A 21246-nucleotide genomic window follows, 5' to 3' on the forward strand; every position below is an offset into this window, starting at 1 on the left:
TGGAAAGTCGTGAAAGAAACGGACATCATTGCTCCTGGGTGGTGCCTATAGGGTGACAACACCGCCATTTCCAACGGGGACGACAGACACGGAGTCGAACACCACCTACCGGCGTGCAGGACTCCTGCTCACAAAAATCTTCGGATCAAGTCTTACACCTGGGGAGAATTCAAAGGTAAGGAATCTGCAGCTAGATATAGTCTCTACCAGTTAAGGCATTACCAAAGATAAGTAACTTGTCCATTTATGATATTCAGTTGACAGCAAGTCCTTGCCCCCTTTGCCCTGCTAGCTGACCTAAACATATCAACTAGCTAAATAAAAAACTTCAATAAGAATTCAGTGTGTGTTGTCAAAGTTCTCATCTTGGGCTTTGGACAGTAATTTGTTTCAAAATTGTTTTTTGAATTTGAGCTCCATTGTTAATTTAGTAGAATATTTTCCCGATAAACCCCCATTCACCCCTACGGCAAACACTTATTAACTTGACCACCGAAAACACACAATTTATGACACTTCTCTCTCAGCTTACATGAAGAGAATGTTGGGCACATAACAAAACCAACTAAAGACTGATGGGCATTTTATGTATTGTTATAAGTTACTGGCACTATTTTCACCTCCAGTGCACATGCACAAGAAATCGAGACTGTTATTTTTAAATGTTTATATAAAAACAATGTTAATGCAGAATAAATGTTAATGCATTTTTGGAGATAACAGAACATTTGTAGCGAACCTGAGTGATATAGTGTACAAAAATTATGAAGACAGGTAATATGTTACTTGGTAGCGATCTCTGCTCATCTTATCTTAGCTAACAAACATTTGCATAAAAATTATGCCGTTCTGTCAATGTCCAGTTTTACATGTTGTTGGTGCATATTTAAACTTAATTACCAGTCCTCAGCCTTGCTGCCAGAAAGACCAGACTACATTTTCTCTGGCTCCTCTTTTGTCCTATAATGGCGTTGGTGTGGTCACACAGAGTGCTACTCTGCTTTTTCTGAGATCAAGAGTTTCTCGTTCTCTCTTTGAGAGGGCTGTAAATGTTCGTTTTATATCATTGATCACACAGATCTCTTGGGCAGTCAATTTCAGGTTTGGTGCTATCGTCCATGAGTCTACTTCAATCTTTGCAGTGGTGCACGTGGTTGTGCCAGTGAGATGATTGCACACCTCACCTGACAAGACGCTTCATCTTCAAGACTTTTTTCCAGACTCTCACCCGTCTTTGGGTAATACATTTCTACATAACATTGATGGTATGACCGTTCTCATGTTTAACAGAGCAGGACAAGGGAACTATTTTTAACTGGCCTACTGTCATGGCAGCTTCCATTAGTTGTTTGTGCACCTCCTTCTAGTGCTAAAGTAGACATATTTATGTTCTTTTTGGATGTCTGCAGTATGAGTATGTGCAGCATGGTTATCTCAGCAGCCTTGAACATATTCTGTAGGCATCATGCTGTCAATGCTTCTCTGAAAGCACTACAAATTTGACCAAAATGGCTTAACAAATGTATTTGCTTACGTCTTTGGTTGGCTGATACTGTTTTTCCACCTCCCTTGTGTACTATTCCTCTTGCTGTGAAATCTACCCATACCTTGGGAATATACTTTCCCCTTTTCCAATCCCAACACCATCCTGCGAGCTCTGCTGCCATCAGTCTGTACTATTATGCTGATAGATTCCTCATTCATGATACTGGTGAGGATTTCAGTCAGTGGAGGGTAAGATGGTGTAGCTATGTACTGTCTATGCATACATTTGTGCTACTGATGAGATGTTTCTGAATATGGCACCACTAAGCAACAGGCTACACATGGATTACCTGTATTGGAAACCCTGCAATCCAGGAGTAATATTCTCCATAAAGTTATATATCTTTTTATTGCTTGTTCTGGGAATACCTGTAGAATTGACTTCCATGAATGTTGTTTCTTTATATTTGTTTCAGCTGAATTATGTTGTTTTTTTTTTTTACTATAACTTACAGTCTCCATTGATGAATGAAAGAGTACATCCCTGTTCCATTCCTGTTGGACAGTTGTGGGTCGAACTGCTTCGTTTCTATACAGTAGAGTTCAAATTTGAAGACCTGGTTATCAGTGTACGTTTTAAAGGGCCAATTACTCGGGATATGAAAGACTGGCCGAAAAAGCGTATTGCAGTTGAAGGTAACACTGAGGTTTATATCTCAATGATAAGGCTGTTTGGGTTTTAGTTTAGGAAATGGCAAATTTTGTATGTTATTTCGTCTTTGCTCTCTTAGTGTATGAGATCTTAATATATATCAAATCCCAATGGCTCATAAAGACAAAAAATAAAGTACATAAGGGTCAAGAGAGGCCATACTATAAAGATGTTTTCTTTGCAGCAAAGGAAGTTGTTTTAATTGAATAGAATTTCATGAGAATTGCTTTGCTGTTTGATGCAGTTTGACTAGCCGACCATCATAGTGGAAAAATGTGTAAGTATCGCTGTGTGCTTTTGTGTTTTGAGAGGCCGGGTGAGAAAATATATATATTTTTATGTTCGATGGCATGTGTAGCTGCAGATACACATGCTGTGCACATCCCGCCATCTAGTGTTGGGCTCGGAGTGTTACAAGTTGTTTTTCTTCAAAGAAGTCTTTTCGAGTCACAAGATCGAGGGACTCCTCCACTTTCGGCTCCATTGCGCATGGGCGTCGACTCCATCTTAGATTGTTTTCTTTCCGCCATCGGGTTCAGACGTGTTCCTCTTCGCTCCGTGTTTCGGTTCGGAAAGGTAGTTAAATCTCGGAAAATTCGACGGTATTGTCTGCGTTCGGTATCGGGTTAGTTAGAACAGATCGACACCGAATTTTGAACAGCTCCGGTAGCGCTTCGGGGTTTTCGATTCCCCGGCGGGGCCAGGTCGGCCCGACCTTGTGCGTCTTCAAGGCTAATGGAACGGACCCCATTCCGCTTCTGCCCCGAATGCCACAACACGTATCCTTACACAGATCAGCATCTGGTCTGTAATTTGTGTTTGTCTCCCGAACACAAAATGGATACCTGTGAGGCCTGTCGAGCGTTTCGGTCGAGGAAAACGCTAAGAGACCGGAGAGCAAGAAGACTTCAAATGGCGTCGGCGCCGGCAGGACAACAACATTTGGAGGAAGAAGAAACCTTCTCCATCGCGGATTCGGACTCGGATGAGGCCGAAACCGAACCAACGCCGAAAACCCCGAGTAAAACACCCCTGCCCAAAACTCACCGAAAGTACATAAAAGCCCAGGGGACGCCACCGCCAGCAGGCCATGGCTTAACCCGAAAATCATGTGACCGGCCATCGGCATCGAAAAAAGGGCACGCACGTGTCGAGATACCGGCACAGAACAGGCTCGACACCGAGACACCGGGTCAGAGCAATCTCGACATCGAGAGAGCGGCACCGAAACGAGTCGGCACCGAGATATCGGAACACCGAAAGGCAAAACAGTGTCTTCGGAGCCGAAAAAGACGGTCGAAAAGGTTTCGATACCGAAACATCCGGCCTCGGAGCCAAAACCAAGTTCCTACACTGAGGAACAGGGCCTATCCTCACAGATGCAAGGACACAGATTCGGACAGGAGCTAGAGGCAGCGGAGCCAGATTACACTCGAAGAAGGCTCCACATTCAAAAGGACACAGGAAAAATCAGTACTCTTCCTCCAATCTGAATTAAAAGAAAACTTGCCTTCCAAGAGAAAGACAAGCAACCACTAGCAAAGGTGGCAAAACAAATAACTCCGCCACCACAGCACTCACTACAACCATCACCGGTAGCCACTCCACCAATGATGCAGTCTCCAACTCATACAGGAAGGAGTCACGATGATCCTGACGCATGGGATCTTTATGATGCGCCAGTATCAGATAACAGTCCAGACTGTTATCCAGCGAGACCATCACCACCTGAGGACAGTACCTTCTATACACAGGTGGTGTCAAGAGCAGCCGTGTTTCACAACGTCACCCTGCACGCAGAACCAATTGAAGATGACTTTTTGTTTAATACTCTGTCGGCCACACATAGCCAGTACCAGAGTCTCCCTATGTTACCGGGAATGCTGAAACACTCAAAGCAAGTGTTTCAAGAGCCTGTGAAAGGCAGGGCCATCACTCCAAGAGTGGAGAAAAAGTATAAACCTCCACCAACAGACCCTGTGTACATCACGCAGCAATTGACACCGGACTCAGTGGTAGTAGGGGCAGCTCGCAAAAGAGCAAACTCACACACCTCGGGAGACGCACCACCACCCGACAAGGAAAGTCGCAAGTTTGACGCAGCGGGGAGAAGGGTCGCGGCACAAGCAGCCAACCAATGGCGCATTGCAAATTCACAGGCCTTGCTGGCTAGATATGATAGAGCTCATTGGGACGAAATGCAACATTTCATAGAACATCTACCCAAAGAGTTCCAAAAGAGGGCACAACAAGTGGTGGAGGAAGGCCAAAGTATCTCTAACAACCAGATACGGTCAGCAATGGATGCAGCAGACACAGCTGCTAGGACTGTAAATACAGCCGTCACGATACGGAGACACGCATGGCTACGCACCTCAGGATTCAAGCCGGAAATTCAACAAGCGGTGCTGAATATGCCTTTTAACGGACAGCAGTTGTTTGGGCTGGAGGTGGACACTGCTATCGAGAAACTTAAAAAGGACACAGATATGGCCAAAGCCATGGGCGCACTCTACTCCCCACAGAGCAGAGGCACATTTCGAAAAACAGTTTAGAGGGGGGTTTCGAGGACAAAACACAGAACCCTCAACCTCACAAACAAGACCCACATACCAGAGCCAGTATCAGAGGGGAAGTTTTCGGGGACAATACAGAGGGGGGCAGTTCCCTAAAACTAGAGGGAAGTTCAAAAATCCCAAGACACCGCAAAATAAACAGTGACTTCAGTGTCACAAATCCCCAACACATAACACCAGTGGGGGGGAGACTAACAAAATTTTACAAAAACTGGGAGGAAATAACAACAGACATGTGGGTCCTAGCCATTGTCCAACATGGTTATTGCATAGAATGCCTACAATTCCCTCCAAATGTCCCACCGAAAACACACAACATGCCCAAACAACACATGGATCTATTACAACTGGAGGTACAAGCGTTGTTGCAAAAAGATGCAATAGAACTAGTACCAATTCATCAAAAAGGAACAGGAGTTTACTCCCTGTACTTTCTCATACCCAAAAAAGATAAAACTCTAAGACCCATTCTAGATCTCAGAACACTAAACATTTACATCAAATCAGATCATTTTCACATGGTGACACTGCAAGATGTGATCCCATTGCTCAAACAACAAGACTACATGACAACACTAGACCTCAAAGATGCGTATTTCCATATACCCATACATCCTTCCCACAGAAAATACTTGAGGTTTGTAATCCAAGGAGTACATTACCAGTTAAAAGTGTTGCCATTCGGAATAACAACAGCGCCAAGAGTTTTTACAAAATGCCTTGCCGTAGTGGCAGCCCATATCAGAAGACAGCAAATACATGTGTTCCCGTACCTAGACGATTGGTTAATCAAAACCAATACGCAAGAACGGTGTTCACAACACACAAAGTATGTAATAGAAATCCTTCACAAGCTAGGGTTCTCCCTCAACTACAACAAATCACACCTACAGCTGTGTCAAATACAACAGTACTTAGGAGCATCAATCAACACAAAAAAAGGGATGGCCATTCCAAGTCCACAAAGGGTACAGGCATTCCAAAACGTAATACAGGCCATGCACCCAAACCAAAGATTCCAGGTAAAATTAGTAATGAAACTACTAGGCATGATGTCCTCATGCATAGCCATTGTCCCAAACGCAAGATTACACATGCGGCCTAGCATCACAATGGTCACAAGCACAGAGTCAACTTCAAGATCTAGTGTTGATAGACCGCCAAACATACACCTCGCTTCAATGGTGGAATAGTATAAATTTAAATAAAAGGCGGCCTTTCCAAGACCCAGTGCCTCAATACGTAATCACAACAGATGCTTCCATGGTATGGTGGGGAGCACACCTCAACCAACACAGCATCCAAGAACAATGGGACACTCAGCAGAGACAGCTTCACATAAATCACTTAGAACTACTAGCAGTATTTCTAGCGTTGAAAGCATTTCAACCAATAATAACCCACAGACACATTCTTGTCAAAACAGACAACATGACAACAATGTATTATCTGAACAAACAAGGAGGGACACACTTGACACAATTGTGTCTCTTAGCTCAAAAGATATGGCATTGGGCGATTCACAACCACATTTGCCTAATAGCGCAGTTCATACCAGGAATTCAAAATCAGTTAGCCGACAATCTCTCTCTGGATCACCAACAAATCCACGAATGGGAAATTCATCCCCAAATACTAAAAACTTACTTCCAAAGATGGGGAACACCGCAAATAGACCTATTTGCAACAAAAGAAAACGCAAAATGCCAAAACTTCGCATCCAGGTACCCACAGACTCACTCTCAAGGCAATGCGTTATGGATGAGTTGGTCAGGGATATTTGCGTACGCTTTTCCCCCTCTCCCACTCCTTCCGTATCTAGTAAACAAATTGAGTAAAAACAAACTCAAACTCATACTAATAGCACCAATTTGGGCACGACAACCTTGGTACACAACACTACTAGACCTTTCAGTAGTGCCTCATATCAAACTGCCAAACAGACCAGATCTGTTAACTCAACCCAAACAACAGATCAGACACCCGAATCCAACATCGCTCAATCTAGCAATTTGGCTCCTGAAATCTTAGAATTCGGACACCTAGACCTTACACAGGAATGCATGGAGGTCATAAAGCAAGCTAGGAAACCAACCACAAGACATTGCTACGCAAATAAGTGGAAAAGATTTGTTTATTACTGCCATAATAACCAAATTCAACCATTACACACATCTGCTAAAAACATTGTAAGCTACCTACTACACTTACAAAAGTCCAAGTTAGCTTTTTCATCCATTAAAATACATCTAACTGCAATTTCGGCTTATCTGCAAATTACACACTCAACGTCATTATTCAGAATCCCAGTCATAAAAGCATTTATGGAGGGTCTGAAAAGGATTATTCCACCAAGAACACCATCAGTTCCTTCGTGGAACCTCAACATCGTATTAACACGACTCATGGGTCCACCATTTGAACCCATGCACTCATGTGAGATACAGTACTTAACATGGAAAGTAGCCTTTCTAATAGCTATCACATCTCTCAGAAGAGTAAGTGAAATTCAAGCCTTTACCATACAAGAACCCTTTATACAAATACACAAACATAAGGTAGTTCTACGCACAAATCCTAAATTCTTACCTAAAGTCATATCACCGTTCCACTTAAATCAAACTGTGGAACTCCCAGTGTTCTTTCCAGAACCAGATTCTATAGCTGAGAGAGCATTACATACATTAGACATCAAAAGGGCACTAATGTACTACATTGATAGAACCAAACAAATTCGAAAAACAAAACAACTGTTTGTTGCTTTCCAAAAACCTCATACAGGGAATGCAATATCCAAACAAGGCATTGCCAGATGGATCGTTAAATGTATTCAAACTTGTTACATAAAAGCAAAAAGAGAACTGCCTATTACACCAAAGGCACACTCCACTAGAAAGAAAGGTGCTACCATGGCCTTTCTAGGAAACATACCAATAACTGAAATCTGTAAGGCAGCCACATGGTCTACGCCTCATACATTTACCAAGCATTACTGCGTGGATGTGTTAACAACACAGCAAGCCACAGTAGGACAAGCAGTATTACGAACATTATTTCAAACAACTTCAACTCCTACAGGCTGAACCACCGCTTTTTGGGGGAGATAACTGCTTATTAGTCTATGCACAGCATGTGTATCTGCAGCTACACATGCCATTGAACGGAAAATGTCACTTACCCAGTGTACATCTGTTCGTGGCATGAGACGCTGCAGATTCACATGCGCCCTCCCAGCTCCCCGGGAGCCTGTAGCAGTTTTAAGTTGACAAATAATTAATCTTGTATATTTGTAGATTTGTAAATATATCACTTTTTAGCTACATTATGTACATACATACTTACTCCATTGCATGGGCACTATTACTATACACACAACTCCTACCTCACCCTCTGCGGGGAAAACAATCTAAGATGGAGTCGATGCCCATGGGCAATGGAGCCGAAAGGGGAGGAGTCCCTCGATCTCGTGACTCGAAAAGACTTCTTCGAATAAAAACAACTTGTAACACTCCGAGCCCAACACTAGATGGCGGGATGTGCACAGCATGTGAATCTGCAGCGTCTCATGCCACGAATAGATGTAAGTGACATTTTCCATATATATATATATATATATATATATATATATATATCAAAGTGTCGGTCCTGGAACAACGATGTGCCTAACTGCCGGTGCTGCGTTAGGGTAAGGACCAAACCCTAAATATAACACAAGGAGAAGAAAACGCTGCACTCCCGGAGATTGCAATCAACTGCACATTTATTCCTCTTAATGCTGGTTGAGGCTATATCTGGCACCACGACGCGTTTCGACATCCGTCTTCTTCCTGGTGGTTTCTGCCATCTTTATAGACGAGCAGGATGCTGGTATTTATAGTTCCCATATAACTTTCAGCTGTGAGCCAATTGGAGAGGCTTCTCCTTCGCCGCACGTTCATTTTACTGCTAATTGAAAACATATGTGAAATCCAAAGTTTCAAAAATCAGCAGATTAGCTATATGCTCAAAATGTCACGTTTTTGAAAATACGCCATCCTCGGATCCAAAGTTAGACAATGTGCTGATTTGGTTGAATTGTTTAAATACAACGATGGTGCCCGGCATATGGTTTTGATTCTGAAGATAGCAAGGAGATACTTCTCTTGCCTGTGTACATACACTGGAAGATTTTATGACAAAGGAGTCGGACTTCCAAAGTGCCTAGTGCTCTTTTCACTTAAAACATTACCTATTTTGCTGATGTGGCCCTGTTTCTCGGGGCCCGGAGACTTTGCTCTTTCTACAGTTTGTTTACTTTACGAGGCATGGTGAGCACAAGATAATTTGTAGATCTCATTTTAACTGGGAACATGGAGATTGTGTTTACACACGAGGATTTGAGATGCACGTTCGGCATTTCCATTTAGAAGAACTGTGAATTCATGCAGGAATGCGCTTAAACATCATATGCTCGACAAATCAGTATATTGTTTTTTTTTTAATCCGAGGATGTAATATTTTTTAAGAACGTGACACTTTGAGCATGAAGTCAACCCGTATATTTATAACCCAGTATTTCACAGCTTTCATTCAGCAGTAAACATGACGTGCAGTGAAGGAGCACTGCTTCCTTTGGCGTGCAGCAGAAAGTTATCTGGGAGTTACTAACATCGGCAAAGAACTGTGATTTCATTCAGGAATGTGTTGTATTACCACATGCTCTATAAATCAGCACATTGTCTAACTTTGGATCCGAGGATGGCGTATTTTCAAAAACGTGACATTTTGAGCATATAGCTAATCTGCTGATTTTTGAAACTTTGGATTTCACATATGTTTTCAATTAGCAGTAAAATGAACGTGCGGCGAAGGAGAAGCCTCTCCAATTGGCTCACAGCTGAAAGTTATATGGGAACTATAAATACCAGCATCCTGCTCGTCTATATATATATATATATATATATATATATATATATATACACATAGATAAATAGATATTACACAGTTGGCACTGTCTAGATATGGCTCAGCCTCTTTTCATTGAAAATGCATTTTTGATTTGCTTATAACTTGATCCCCTGGATGAATCTGCACAAAATTTGCCCATCTACAAGTCATTTAGCTAAGTTTCAGTATGCCAAGGTTTGTCAACGAACCACCTACTGACAAAAGAAAGTTAGCGGGGAGGGGAAAAAACAAAACTTTGTGAAAGATAGAGCAAATAGCTGACCAGGGTTGCACCAAACGTGGCATGAATATGGGACTTGCCTCAAATGAAGCTTTTTTAAGATGGTGTAAGTCTGTTTTTGGGATAATCACATTTATAAAAAAAGATGCCTCAATGGATTAAAAGGATTTACACTTTTGTATGTCTTAATATTTCTCCTTCAGCAGTTTGGTTGAGTAGCATTTAGCTGTAGTAGGGCCAGACCAAGCATCCTCCAAACTAATTTCCCTCAGACTAGATTCCACACACACAAAGCACTGTTAGTGCTTTGAAGTACAATACTATTACTGTGCACTTCGGCATGGGGATTCTTATGCAGCCTCAGCCACTATAGGATGAAACACAATGCGATTTCATCAGGACCTGAATGCTGATGAAATGCAGTTTGATTACTACGCCTGAAGTTTGTAAGACATAGTACATTCAGATAACACATTTTTGCATACCCATAAAGGGGGCCCGGTTAAAAAAAGAATGGTGAGGGGGCAATTTTTTTTTAATTTACTGATATGTTTGGCACTGTGTGACACATCTGAAAAAAATAATCCCAAGATAGAAAGGGTTAGTGTTCTATTAGTGTGACAAGTTTTGCGTTAATCCCTTAAGGAGGGCATCAATAAAGGGGCGGGGTTTATAAAATTGTCATCTGCTTATTACTTTATTGCTGCTTGATCTCTCTGTGTTGTGTGGTAAGTAGTTAGCAAATGGTACTGAGTGCAGGTATATTAGATTTTAATGAAGATCTTATTTGGGTGAGGGGGGGCAAAATTAAAAGGGAAGTGCAAAAATATTTTTCATTCGCTGATGAACTTGACACCATTTGATGGATCTCCACAAAACCTGTGAAGGACTTGTCACTTATTTCATGAAGATCTACCAAAGAGGTAAGGTAGACTTTAAAAAAAAAAAGGGGGGGGGGGGGAGAGAACAAAAAGGTGCTCATTTGCTAATATTCATGCCACTGTGTGATGAAGCTGCACAGAATATGGCAGAAGCTTAGAAGGCTTGGTTTTTGATTGGTGTATCAAGATTTGTGCCTAGCCTATTCTTCAAGGCAGCACAATAACATTTCCTGTTGCTTTTAACTTAAGCTCTGTTTGATGAATCTGCATCCTATGTGCCAGGCAGTTAACAAGTTACACCCAGTGCAGATATCACACACATCCAATGTGGGGTGTGGGGGGCAAAAGTTAAGTTAAAGAACAGGGGTCAAACATTTTTGATTTACTAACACCCACTCAATAAATTTGGTAATGACTTAGCAAGTTTAGTCTACTCTTGGTTTTCTCAATTTCATGCAGGCCTATTAATTCAAGGGGCATGTGGGGTGGGAGGAAGAAGAGTTCATCTGCAAATACATGTGGCACTGTTTGATTAGTCCACACAAAATGTAGCAAAACATTTAGTGGGTTTAGCTTGCTGTTACTAACATCAAGTTTTTAACAGATGCGTTTTACCAGATCAAAGATAAATGAAAACCCCAGTATCGGAAAGGTACAGAAACGAAAGAGTGATCAAGAAAACAACATGGCACTTTGTGGCTTTAATTGAAAAAAGCACTGTTAATGAGTTAGTTATGTTTGAGGGTCAAATGCACAGAATCACTCAAATTAAACAGGTTATGTTCAGTAACCTATTCACCACACAGAGTAAAACTCATGGTCAACTGCCATGTTGTTCTGAAGTTAACTGTTCTTTTATGAGTTGTTTCTCTGAACATAACCAGTGAATTCCTGTGATTTCACACGTTTGAGCCTAAAATATGTCACATTTACCTTCGTTTTTTTCCAGTGGGGGAGGGGGGTGGGGGGGTGGATGTGTGTGTATACACATATATATATATATATATCAATAAAATTAATACAATTCGGAGGTGATAGGATACCAATATAAATACTTTTACATAAACATCCAAAAATGTATTTAACATCTTAGTCCTTGGAGCACAGAGAAAAATGTTTGATTAATTTATCTTCACAAGGTTTATTCTTCTCAAATTGCCATCAAATCATCTGCACAGCCAGCTGACATCCCACTTTTCAAAGCTAACAAAGGATAATATACAGTTGTGAGGTATTAAAACAACTATAAATGAGTCAATAAATTTAAAGACATATTGTACATATTTATTATACATATATAATCCTTTGCATTATACATAATCAAGTTCTCATTATAGAAACACTATCTTAACTGAGGAAAGAAACATTGATGTAAAGTCCATTGTTACTAATCTTTCTGACAGATCACTTATGGTTGATGAAGTGGTGGTACTAAGCAAAGGTTTGGAGCTTTGCAACCATGAATAATTAGAGTGACTTAGAAGCTAAGGCAGATCCAATGAAGTTTACTAGAACATTAGAACTTAAAAATTTTAGTCAATCAACAAGGAGTCTGCACACCTGTGTTGATGAATGTTAAACCTAGACTATCAAGGAACTATATGATGTTAAAGTTCTTATGAGTATTTAGGTGGAGAGGCTGTAGATATTGAGGATTTGGCGAAAGAACTAGACATTTTATCTGATATCCCTGGAGGTAGTGGTTTGTAGCCTTAATCGACTCTTGTTGTCCATTTGATATTGCACAAAGACAATATCATTGATGTTTTTCATATTCCTGTTTTGAATGAATTGGATTGTGCTAAGGTTGGACAATTTAATCACAGTCTTAATAAAGCATAGAAATTGGCACTGTAAGATTTGAGGTCTGAGATTTAATGTTTATGGGAAAAATAAATTGTCGTTATCCTATCACGTTTGTATTGCATCTAATTTTATTGATCAGTACTACCATCTCCCTAGCGGGTTAGTAGGGATTTTGAGGGTGAAGTGCCAGGCTTTTTCTTGGTGACATTTCCCCTGAGAAATCTTACTTTTCAGTGGTGTGTGTGTATATATATAAAGTTGCTCCTCTGTAGTTCAGATCGACAACTTAGTAAAGTATTTTTTTTTTATACTTCACAACTTTGTCATCTCTTCACTAATCTGGACAAAATAATGTTTTGGATGATATCCGACAGAGTGCCATATTTGGTGCAGGTCACTGAAAAAGTTCTGAAGTGTTAAAACGCGTCCAGAGTGTGTTTTTTTCTCACCTCTAAGATGAGATTTCAGATCAGAGCTTTTTCTCTCCGCATACCTCTGAAATCGATTTAAACTAGGCCTCCAGATTTTTATGGCATGGTGGATATGGTCATTCTTATCTTAGTTTGTGGAAAATCTGGGGAGCTGTTTCAGAAGGATAAACCAAAATGTGAGGATCTTGTACGCACGTCAAAATATGTATAATCTTTAAAATGTTTGTTAAACTTTATTGTGCATGGTCAGTAAAAGACATGACAATGAAAATTTGTGAACCAAAAATTAAAGGGAACAATGCGAAACATGTTTTTTCTCCCCATTGTTGCTATGGACAAAACTTAGTGGGGTTTCCACTGAAAAATCTTACTTTTCAATTGGACATATGGAGATTTATTTTGCAACAAAGGACTTTGACCCATCGCTATGGTTCACAAACAATTTGAATGTATACACAACAGACAACACGCATACCAAAGTTGACAGGACATATATCCGGCCTTTAGAACATTAATACAATCCCTCAAATACAGGGAAGACCTTTTTAAAGCATGTGGAATTTTAATCTGTACCAAAGATTTTTTTAAACTTTTTGTATCTATGCAGACACCCAAGGAAATACACACACAGCACATACCACAAGTCAGCTTGGCAAAAGGCTTGCCAAATAAGAATAAGCGCACATTGCTGAGGGAGGGTAGCGTAATTGACGTATTTGAGGCTTGCCTCTCATTACTCACAGCCCCTTATGGCACTTAACAAGGGCAAAAAAATGCCATATTGTTCTGTGCATCTGCATATATGCTGTTAATAAAATGTGTGTTTTGTTTTGAATAAGAGTAGCCTGTAATGAATACTAGTAGAAATTTTGGTATTTGGAGTTTCAAGGGACGTGGTTGGATGTATATAGCATTCTGATAAAAATTGTTGCCAAACAGCATGTTTGAAACAAGTGTACTTATAAACATGTATTCACCCTTTATTACTGATATGCAAATGTCCATATTATTGCCTTAATACAGCCTAAGTTGTGTGAAACAAATGCTTGTTGATTAACAGATTGCCCATTGTGGAAGTTATGCAGAGAAATGCAGCTTTTCTAAGACTAGGTCTGTTAAAATTATTTTTTCTCACCCCATAGGCATGAACTGTTGTGACACGGTTCTAGTTAAATACCTTCATTAACATTTATTAAGCAATGCAAAACAGCATATTGTAAACCATATATGCAGATATTTAGCTTTTTGTCATTTTTCAGTGATTCGAGGAGCATCATGACCCACTTGCTTACCCTCGTGTGTAGAGACCCCTTCCTATACTCACCAATGGTGATAAACATCATGTTATACTTTACACACATTTTTACCCTATAGCTAGGTCAGCGTTTCCATAGGAGATGCATATTTTGTGTCGCTAATAACATTGGCACTGTTTGACTAATCTCCACAAAACTTTCCAAAAAACTGTTGTTTTTGCCTTGTTTGTGCATGCAAAGTTTCGGGGTGATCAGTCAAGTGGGGCAGAAAAAAAAGGAGGCTCCAAAACGCAAAATCCCCTCGCATTTTCGATAGACTTCTTTATGCAGGACTACAGCAAAAACTGCTAAATGGATTTGCACCAGATTTGGAAGGAGGCTAAATCTTGGTATGCAGACTGTGTTTTTTGTGACTTGGTGTGAATCTGTTCCATGCCCTCGCCACGCGCTGCTAGTTACCCAGGCTGTACCACGTGATGGCCCTCCCGGAGCACCAACGCCGACGAAGACGACGATAGTGAGTACAGCTGCCTAGCACACAAGGGAGGGAGGGGAGAATGACACACGCACAGCACACACCACACACCCAGAACTATCTACAGAGTAACTCGACAGCAACAGAACCCAGGAGCAAAGAAAGATAGGACACATACCTCTGGTCCAATCACTGTAATCATGTTGGATAACGAGCGTATATTCAAATAAATAAAAAATAACATATTTACAGGCAGGGCCATAGGCCAGTCCAAAGTTCGCAAATGGCCACAGGGCAACGTCCAAGGCCCAACTTGACAGTGTGCGTGTGTGAGGTGGATGACTGTTGGGTGTCTGAGTGGGAGCGTTTGTGTCTATGGAGGTGGGGCCGACCGGCTGGGGGAGGGCAAACAGGACGTGTGGATGCATGTTGTGGTGATGTCTGCAAGTGAGGTGGGTATGCTGCATGAGGTGGTGGTGGTGGTGATTGTGCATGTGGTGTGTGTGGGGTGCATGTCTGTGGGTCTCCTGTTGTGGTGACTGGGCAAGGCTGTACAGGTGGCAGGATCTAGGACTGTTTATGCAGTGTATGCAGGTGTGCTGATGTGACTGTGAGACAGGAGGAGGATGGGGAGACAGTGGCTTTTGTTGTGTGTGCATCTGTGTGTTGGCTGTGTGTGTGCTTGTGGAGTGAAGTGTGGTGCCTATGTTTGTCTGTGCAAGTCCTGTCTGTTGTTTTGGGTGCATGCTTGTCAGAATGTGTGCGTGGGATGGGTTGGGGAGAGGAGACAGGGACAGGGAAGAGGTAGTTGGAGGGGGGACGGAAGAAACAGGGACACTGGCTCCAGTCAGAGAAGAGGCCAGGCCTGAAACGATCTCTGTAGAGCCGCCAAGCCACTGTGAATGCCCTCCAGGTTGGCATTGCATTGCTGCATCTGGGATGCCAGCCCCTGGATGGCATTCACTACGGTTGACTGCCCTACGAAGATGGCTCTCAGGAGGTCAATAGCCTCCTCTATGAGGGCAACAGGGCTGACTGGGGCAGGGCCTGAGGTGCCTGAGGCGAAGGAGACACCCACCCTCCTGGGTGAGCGGGCATGGGCAACTGGGTGGGGGACTACTGGGAGGGTGGTGCTGGTACGGGGGTGGGAGAAGATCTTGTAGCTGGGGTGGTCCCAGAGGGGTCCACCACCACCAGGGAGCTTCCATCGTCATTTGTATTAGCTCCAGTCTCCTCCGTGGTGCTCCCCTTGCCCTTCAACCCACTGGTCCCCTTGGCGTCGGTGGATTCTGCCTCCTGGGTCCCGTGGGTTGCAACTCCCTCACTTGCCGGTGCCCCTGCTCCTTTGCTAGATGATGCTAATGCACACATGGACAGGATGACAAAAGGAGAGAGGGTGGGGGAGAAAGGAAGGGAGCACAGGGTCAATCACAACACCAACAGCAGAGATGGATACACATCACAATCTCTCACTGGGACTTAAATTGCACAGTATGGACCACAGTGGCAAACCATTGCCTAAGTAATACAGCAGGAAGGAACCCAAACACTACTATCTGCACACCTACTGGGACCAATTAAGCCCTGTCTGCCATGGCATGCTAGCTACCTAGCAATACCAAAAATGCATGCCACCCTACATAGCTAAGCGGACCACGCAGGAATGGCTAAACCGGCATATTGGGGCATGCACTGACTAGAACCTTGCACCCATATCCCATGCCAGGCAACAAAAAATGAATACCACACACTCTGTGCTCGCCCCCTTGTGCTTGCTGTGCTGCCCTCAGGCACCCATCCAACTCAGGATTGGCCACTGCCAGTATGCGGGCCATTGGGGGGGGTCAGGCTCCCATGGGCACCCCTCCCTCATTGGGAGGCCGTCCCTAGCTGGGCCGCCGCGGTCTTCCTGGCCCAACGTCTCAGGTCCTCCCACCGTTTCCTGCAGTGGGTGCTTCACCGGCTATGGACCCCCAGGGTCCGCACGTCCTTGGCGATGGCACACCACAACCCCATTTTCTGATGGGCGTTGACCTGCAGAGGAAACACAGACAGAAGGACACCATTAACCATACAATGCAGCCTGTCAAACAAATGGATCACATACTGCATTTGCCCCTCGTTAAGCTCACACGTGACCCGTACCTTTGCGTGCACATTGCCTGCAGCCATACTCCCCCCAAATGACACACTGCTAGAACACACATACATCTACATGCAGCCATGTCGCATACAACGTACCCATGATGTACTCACCTGTTGGCCTGGAGGCCCAAACAACTGCCCATACAGGGGTAGGACACCATCCAAGAGTTTCTCCAACTCCCAACGAAGTGAAGTCTGGGGTCCTTTCCCCTTTGGCAGGAGCCATGGCAGGTTCCAGACACAGGTCACAGCAGCACAAGCAGTGTAGATGTATCACTGTGGAAAGTCAGGAATCAAGTGAAGTTGTAGAAAGAAAATGGCGGTCACGTCTGCGGTGGTGAACATCATTGGTTCCTGTACTCCATAGAGCCTCATGTTAGCCAATGAGGAATAGCAGGGCGGTGCAGACTGCGTACTGCCATGACGCCTAATGCCGGTGGAGTGCGGTCACTTACACCTGTCCCTGCATACAGGACAGGCGATTGCCATTTCCTATTGCTGGTACTCATGTTTTGAATTCATATGTGCATTATTGGAGTCAACTGTACACACCTAGACAAATGTGATGTCCTACATACATACATGCTCTGTGTACTATGAAGTTGTGTGTCCATAGGCCCTGTTGTCACACCCTTATTACTTTTGGCTCACTTAGATACCAACCACTGCGGAGGAATAGGAGGATGAGGCAAGCACCCGTGTACAGACCCCTTGTGTACTCGGCTACACTGGAGGACTGGCACATCATACTCGCCTATCATCTGGACAGAGCCACAATCACAGAGCTGTGTGCACAATTGGATCCTGATCTGATATTTTCTATCCGTAGCACCACAACAATTCCCCCTCTTGTTCAGGTACTATCAGTGCTCCATTTTCTGGCAATTGGTTCTTTCCAGGTGACTGTGGTTTTGGCTACAGGAATATCACAGCCAATTTTCTCGAATGTGCTTGGAAGGGTTTTGGCTGCCTTGCTCAAACACATGAGCAGCTACATCGCATTCCCCCATGATTGGGCCACAGTGAAGGCTGGATTCTACACAATGGGACGCATACCACATGTGATTGGGGCCATTGATGGGACCCATATTGCCTTAGTCCCTCCAAGGCAAATGAACAGGTGTACAGGAATAGGAACAGTTTCCACTCTCAATGTCCAAATGGTGTGCCTTGCTGACCAGTATATCTCCCACTTCACTGCCAAGTTTCCTGGATCTGTGCATGATGCCTATGTGTTGAGGAATACCAGCGTCCCACAGGTAATGGCTGAACTGCAGAGGCACGGAGTGTGGCTTATAGGTGACCTTGAGTCCTCACCCAATGTATGTCAGTGTATGGCTACTGGAGTCATACCCCATGCCATTGAGCATGGCTAATGTGTGTCCCTCACTTCTTCCAGGTGATTCCGGCTATCCAAACCTGTCCTGGCTGTTTACCTCTTTTAGGAATCCAAGAACAGGGACTGAAAATTGGTACAATGGTGCACATTGGCGTACCATGAGGATTGTGGAAAGCACTTTTGGTCTCCTGAAAGCCAGGTTCAGGTGCCTCCATTTGACAGGTGTATCCCTATGCTACTCCCCTAAGAAGGTCTGCCAGATTGTGGTTGTCTGGTGCATGCTTCACAATTTGACCCTCAGATGCCATGTGCCCTATCTGCAGGAGGAGGGGGTGACAATGCATCTGTGGCAGCAGTGGACACTGGGGAAAGTGAGGAAGAGGAGGAGGATGTGGACAACAGGACACGTATCATTCGGTAGTACTTCCAATGACACTCCGGTAAGACTGATCTATACGTATCTCCATTTTAGTAATGTGCTGTGTGGCTGTTGTGTTGTACCAGCAACTACCTTTGCATCCCAATTGACTGCCACCTATGCCTTCCCTTATTGCAGATGTTAGTGTGGTCAGTGGTGTACTGATGTGATGTCTACAGACTGCTGGAACACATTTGTTGGATGGATTAACACATTGCAGTACATTGCACAGGTTAATGCAGTTCAATACATTTCTAACTGATAAAGCACTTATTACTCTAGTTGTGTACAAGGGTGTTTATTTGACTTACAAAAATACAATGGAAAGTGCAATAGAGTGGGGTAATGGTCGGGAAACATCCATTGTAGTGGGCCAGTCTGTTTGTACCACAGGTCCAGTGTCCATGGAGCCATAGAGGAGCAATGGCAGTCCAAAGTGAACAAGGTGAATTAGTGGAACACAAGGGGGACATTCTGGAGGGGCTCATTTCCTGGTCTTGGCAACTGTCTCTGGTGTCTGTCTCTAGTGTCTGTCTGGTTTGCAGGGAACGTTTGCGGGGTGGTTCACCTTCTGCAGGGGGAGGGTTTGCTAGTGACCTGTGAGTCTTGAGGCAGGGCCTCCTGTCCACTTGCTGCAGCAGATGTGGAGGGTTGGTCAGTGCACTTGCTGGTGGAAGGGGCTCGCTGCTGTGCGGTGTACTCACGCATGATGTTCGCCATGTCACTCAGCAGCCCTTGCAATGGAGGTCAATGGTGGTATCCAAGGCCTGTAATTGTTGCACGACCTCCTGGTGGTGTACAATCTGCAGCCTCTGGTTTACCTGCATGATGTTGATCACCTGACCCATCCTGTCCTGGGATTGTTGGTATGCCCCCAGGACATTTGTGAGTGCCTCCTGGGCAATCGGTTCCATGGGCACCCCCCTGACACAGCTGCCCTCTTGACTGTCACTGGCCCCCTGTGCCTGTGTCCCCCGAACAGTGTGCCCACTCACACCAGGACCCTCATCGTCTTGCCTGTGTGGTGTCGACTCGGGTCCCTGTACAGGTGGGCACACTACTGATTGACGTGTCCTGGGGAAGAAGGTTTGGAGGGGTTGGCTGGCTGCTGTGGTGTTTGAGTCTAAGAGGGGGGGGATCCTTTGGTGGGCTGGGTGTGGGATGTGGTAGCCGACTGACCTGTGGTCCCAGTGAGTTAATCCAGATCAAGTCCTCCAGAGTTGCTGTCATCACTGAGGGCATCTTCTGGTGGGGGACTGGGTTGCCGGGGCAACTCCTCACAGCTGACATTGGCTGGTGCACCTGTGGGGATGTAAGTGATTTGTTAGGATGATTGTCTGTCACATATTCTGCATTTCTACCTTTCCCAGTGAAATTGGTGTTGTCCTCCCACCTTTGGTAGTGTATGGAGATGGATTGTGGGATTGGTAGTAATACATGCTGTCCATGCATTGCTGGTGGGTGTGCATGCAGAGCTGGGGGGGATGTGCATGCATTGGGTTGGCATGCAGGGGTAGACATTTAGGTGTGGTAATTGGGGTGATACACTGTGTGGGATTGATTGGCGTGGCGGGAGTCAGGGTGAGGGGGTAACATGGCATGCAGGTATGGGTGGTGGTGGGTTGGTAATGGTGACTCACCAGTGTCCAGTCCTCCGGTTACTCCAGTGAGGCCCTCAGGATGCAGTATTGCCAAGACTTTCTCCTCCCATGCTGTCAACTGTGGGAGAGGAGGTGGGGGTCCACTGCCAGTCCTCCTGATGGCGGGCTGGTGCCTTTCTGCAATGGAACGCACCTTCCCCCATAGGTCGTTCCACCTCTTCCTTATGTCGTCCCTTGTGTGTGGGTTTGTTTCCATGGCGTTCACCATGTCCACAATCCTACGCCATAGCTCCATCTTCCTGGCAATTGAGATCTGCTGTACCTCTGCTCCAAACAGCTGTGGCTCTACCTTGACTATTTCCTCCATCATCACCCGCAACTCCTCATCAGTGAAATGGGGTGCCTTTTTGGGAACATGGATGTTGTGTGGTGTGTGTGTCGTGCAGAGTGTGATGTGTGATATGGTAGGGTGTGTGGTGATTGACGGATGAATGGGTAGTTGTGGTGTGTTTGTGTGCAGTTATCTCTGGGATTGGCGTGGCAAGGTGTAGCGGTCTTCTTGTGTTTACAAAGAATTGTGGGTGTGTGTTTTATAGTGCTGTTGGGTGTGTGGGGTGTGTGTATTTGTGCCAGGTACGGGTTTTTTGTTCTGGCCAATGTTGTCTTGTTTTGATTTTGGGTGGCCGTTTTCACTGCGGCGGCGTGCACCGCCAATGGTTTACCGTCACTGAATGTCTGCTGTGGTGATTCGTGAGTAATTATTTGGAGGGCGTTGTTTTGGTGACGTGACGTAACGGTATGAGTGCTAGTTCCGACAGTTTATCGCCTTTGTTAGGTCTGGCGAATTTGTTGTTGTGGCTGGTTTCTGTCGGTTTTGTTTGTGTATGTCATAATTTGGGGGCTGGATGTTTGCTTCCGCAGCGGTATGTTGGCAGCCTTCACTGCGGCGGTATT

General features: G+C 44.2%; 1 protein-coding gene across 2 annotated transcripts in view; it reads left to right on the forward strand.

Moving 5' to 3' along the window:
• TUT7 (terminal uridylyl transferase 7) overlaps window positions 1-21246 on the forward strand; it is a 1097449-nt gene that overhangs the window by 383210 nt on the left and 692993 nt on the right. For both annotated transcript variants that reach the window (XM_069228237.1, XM_069228248.1), the window contains exon 11: window positions 2001-2181. In XM_069228237.1, the coding sequence (XP_069084338.1) occupies window positions 2001-2181 (181 nt within the window). The remainder of the gene's footprint in view (window positions 1-2000; window positions 2182-21246) is intronic.

Source organism: Pleurodeles waltl, chromosome 1_1 (assembly GCF_031143425.1).
Source record: "Pleurodeles waltl isolate 20211129_DDA chromosome 1_1, aPleWal1.hap1.20221129, whole genome shotgun sequence".
Classification (NCBI taxonomy): domain Eukaryota; kingdom Metazoa; phylum Chordata; class Amphibia; order Caudata; family Salamandridae; genus Pleurodeles; species Pleurodeles waltl.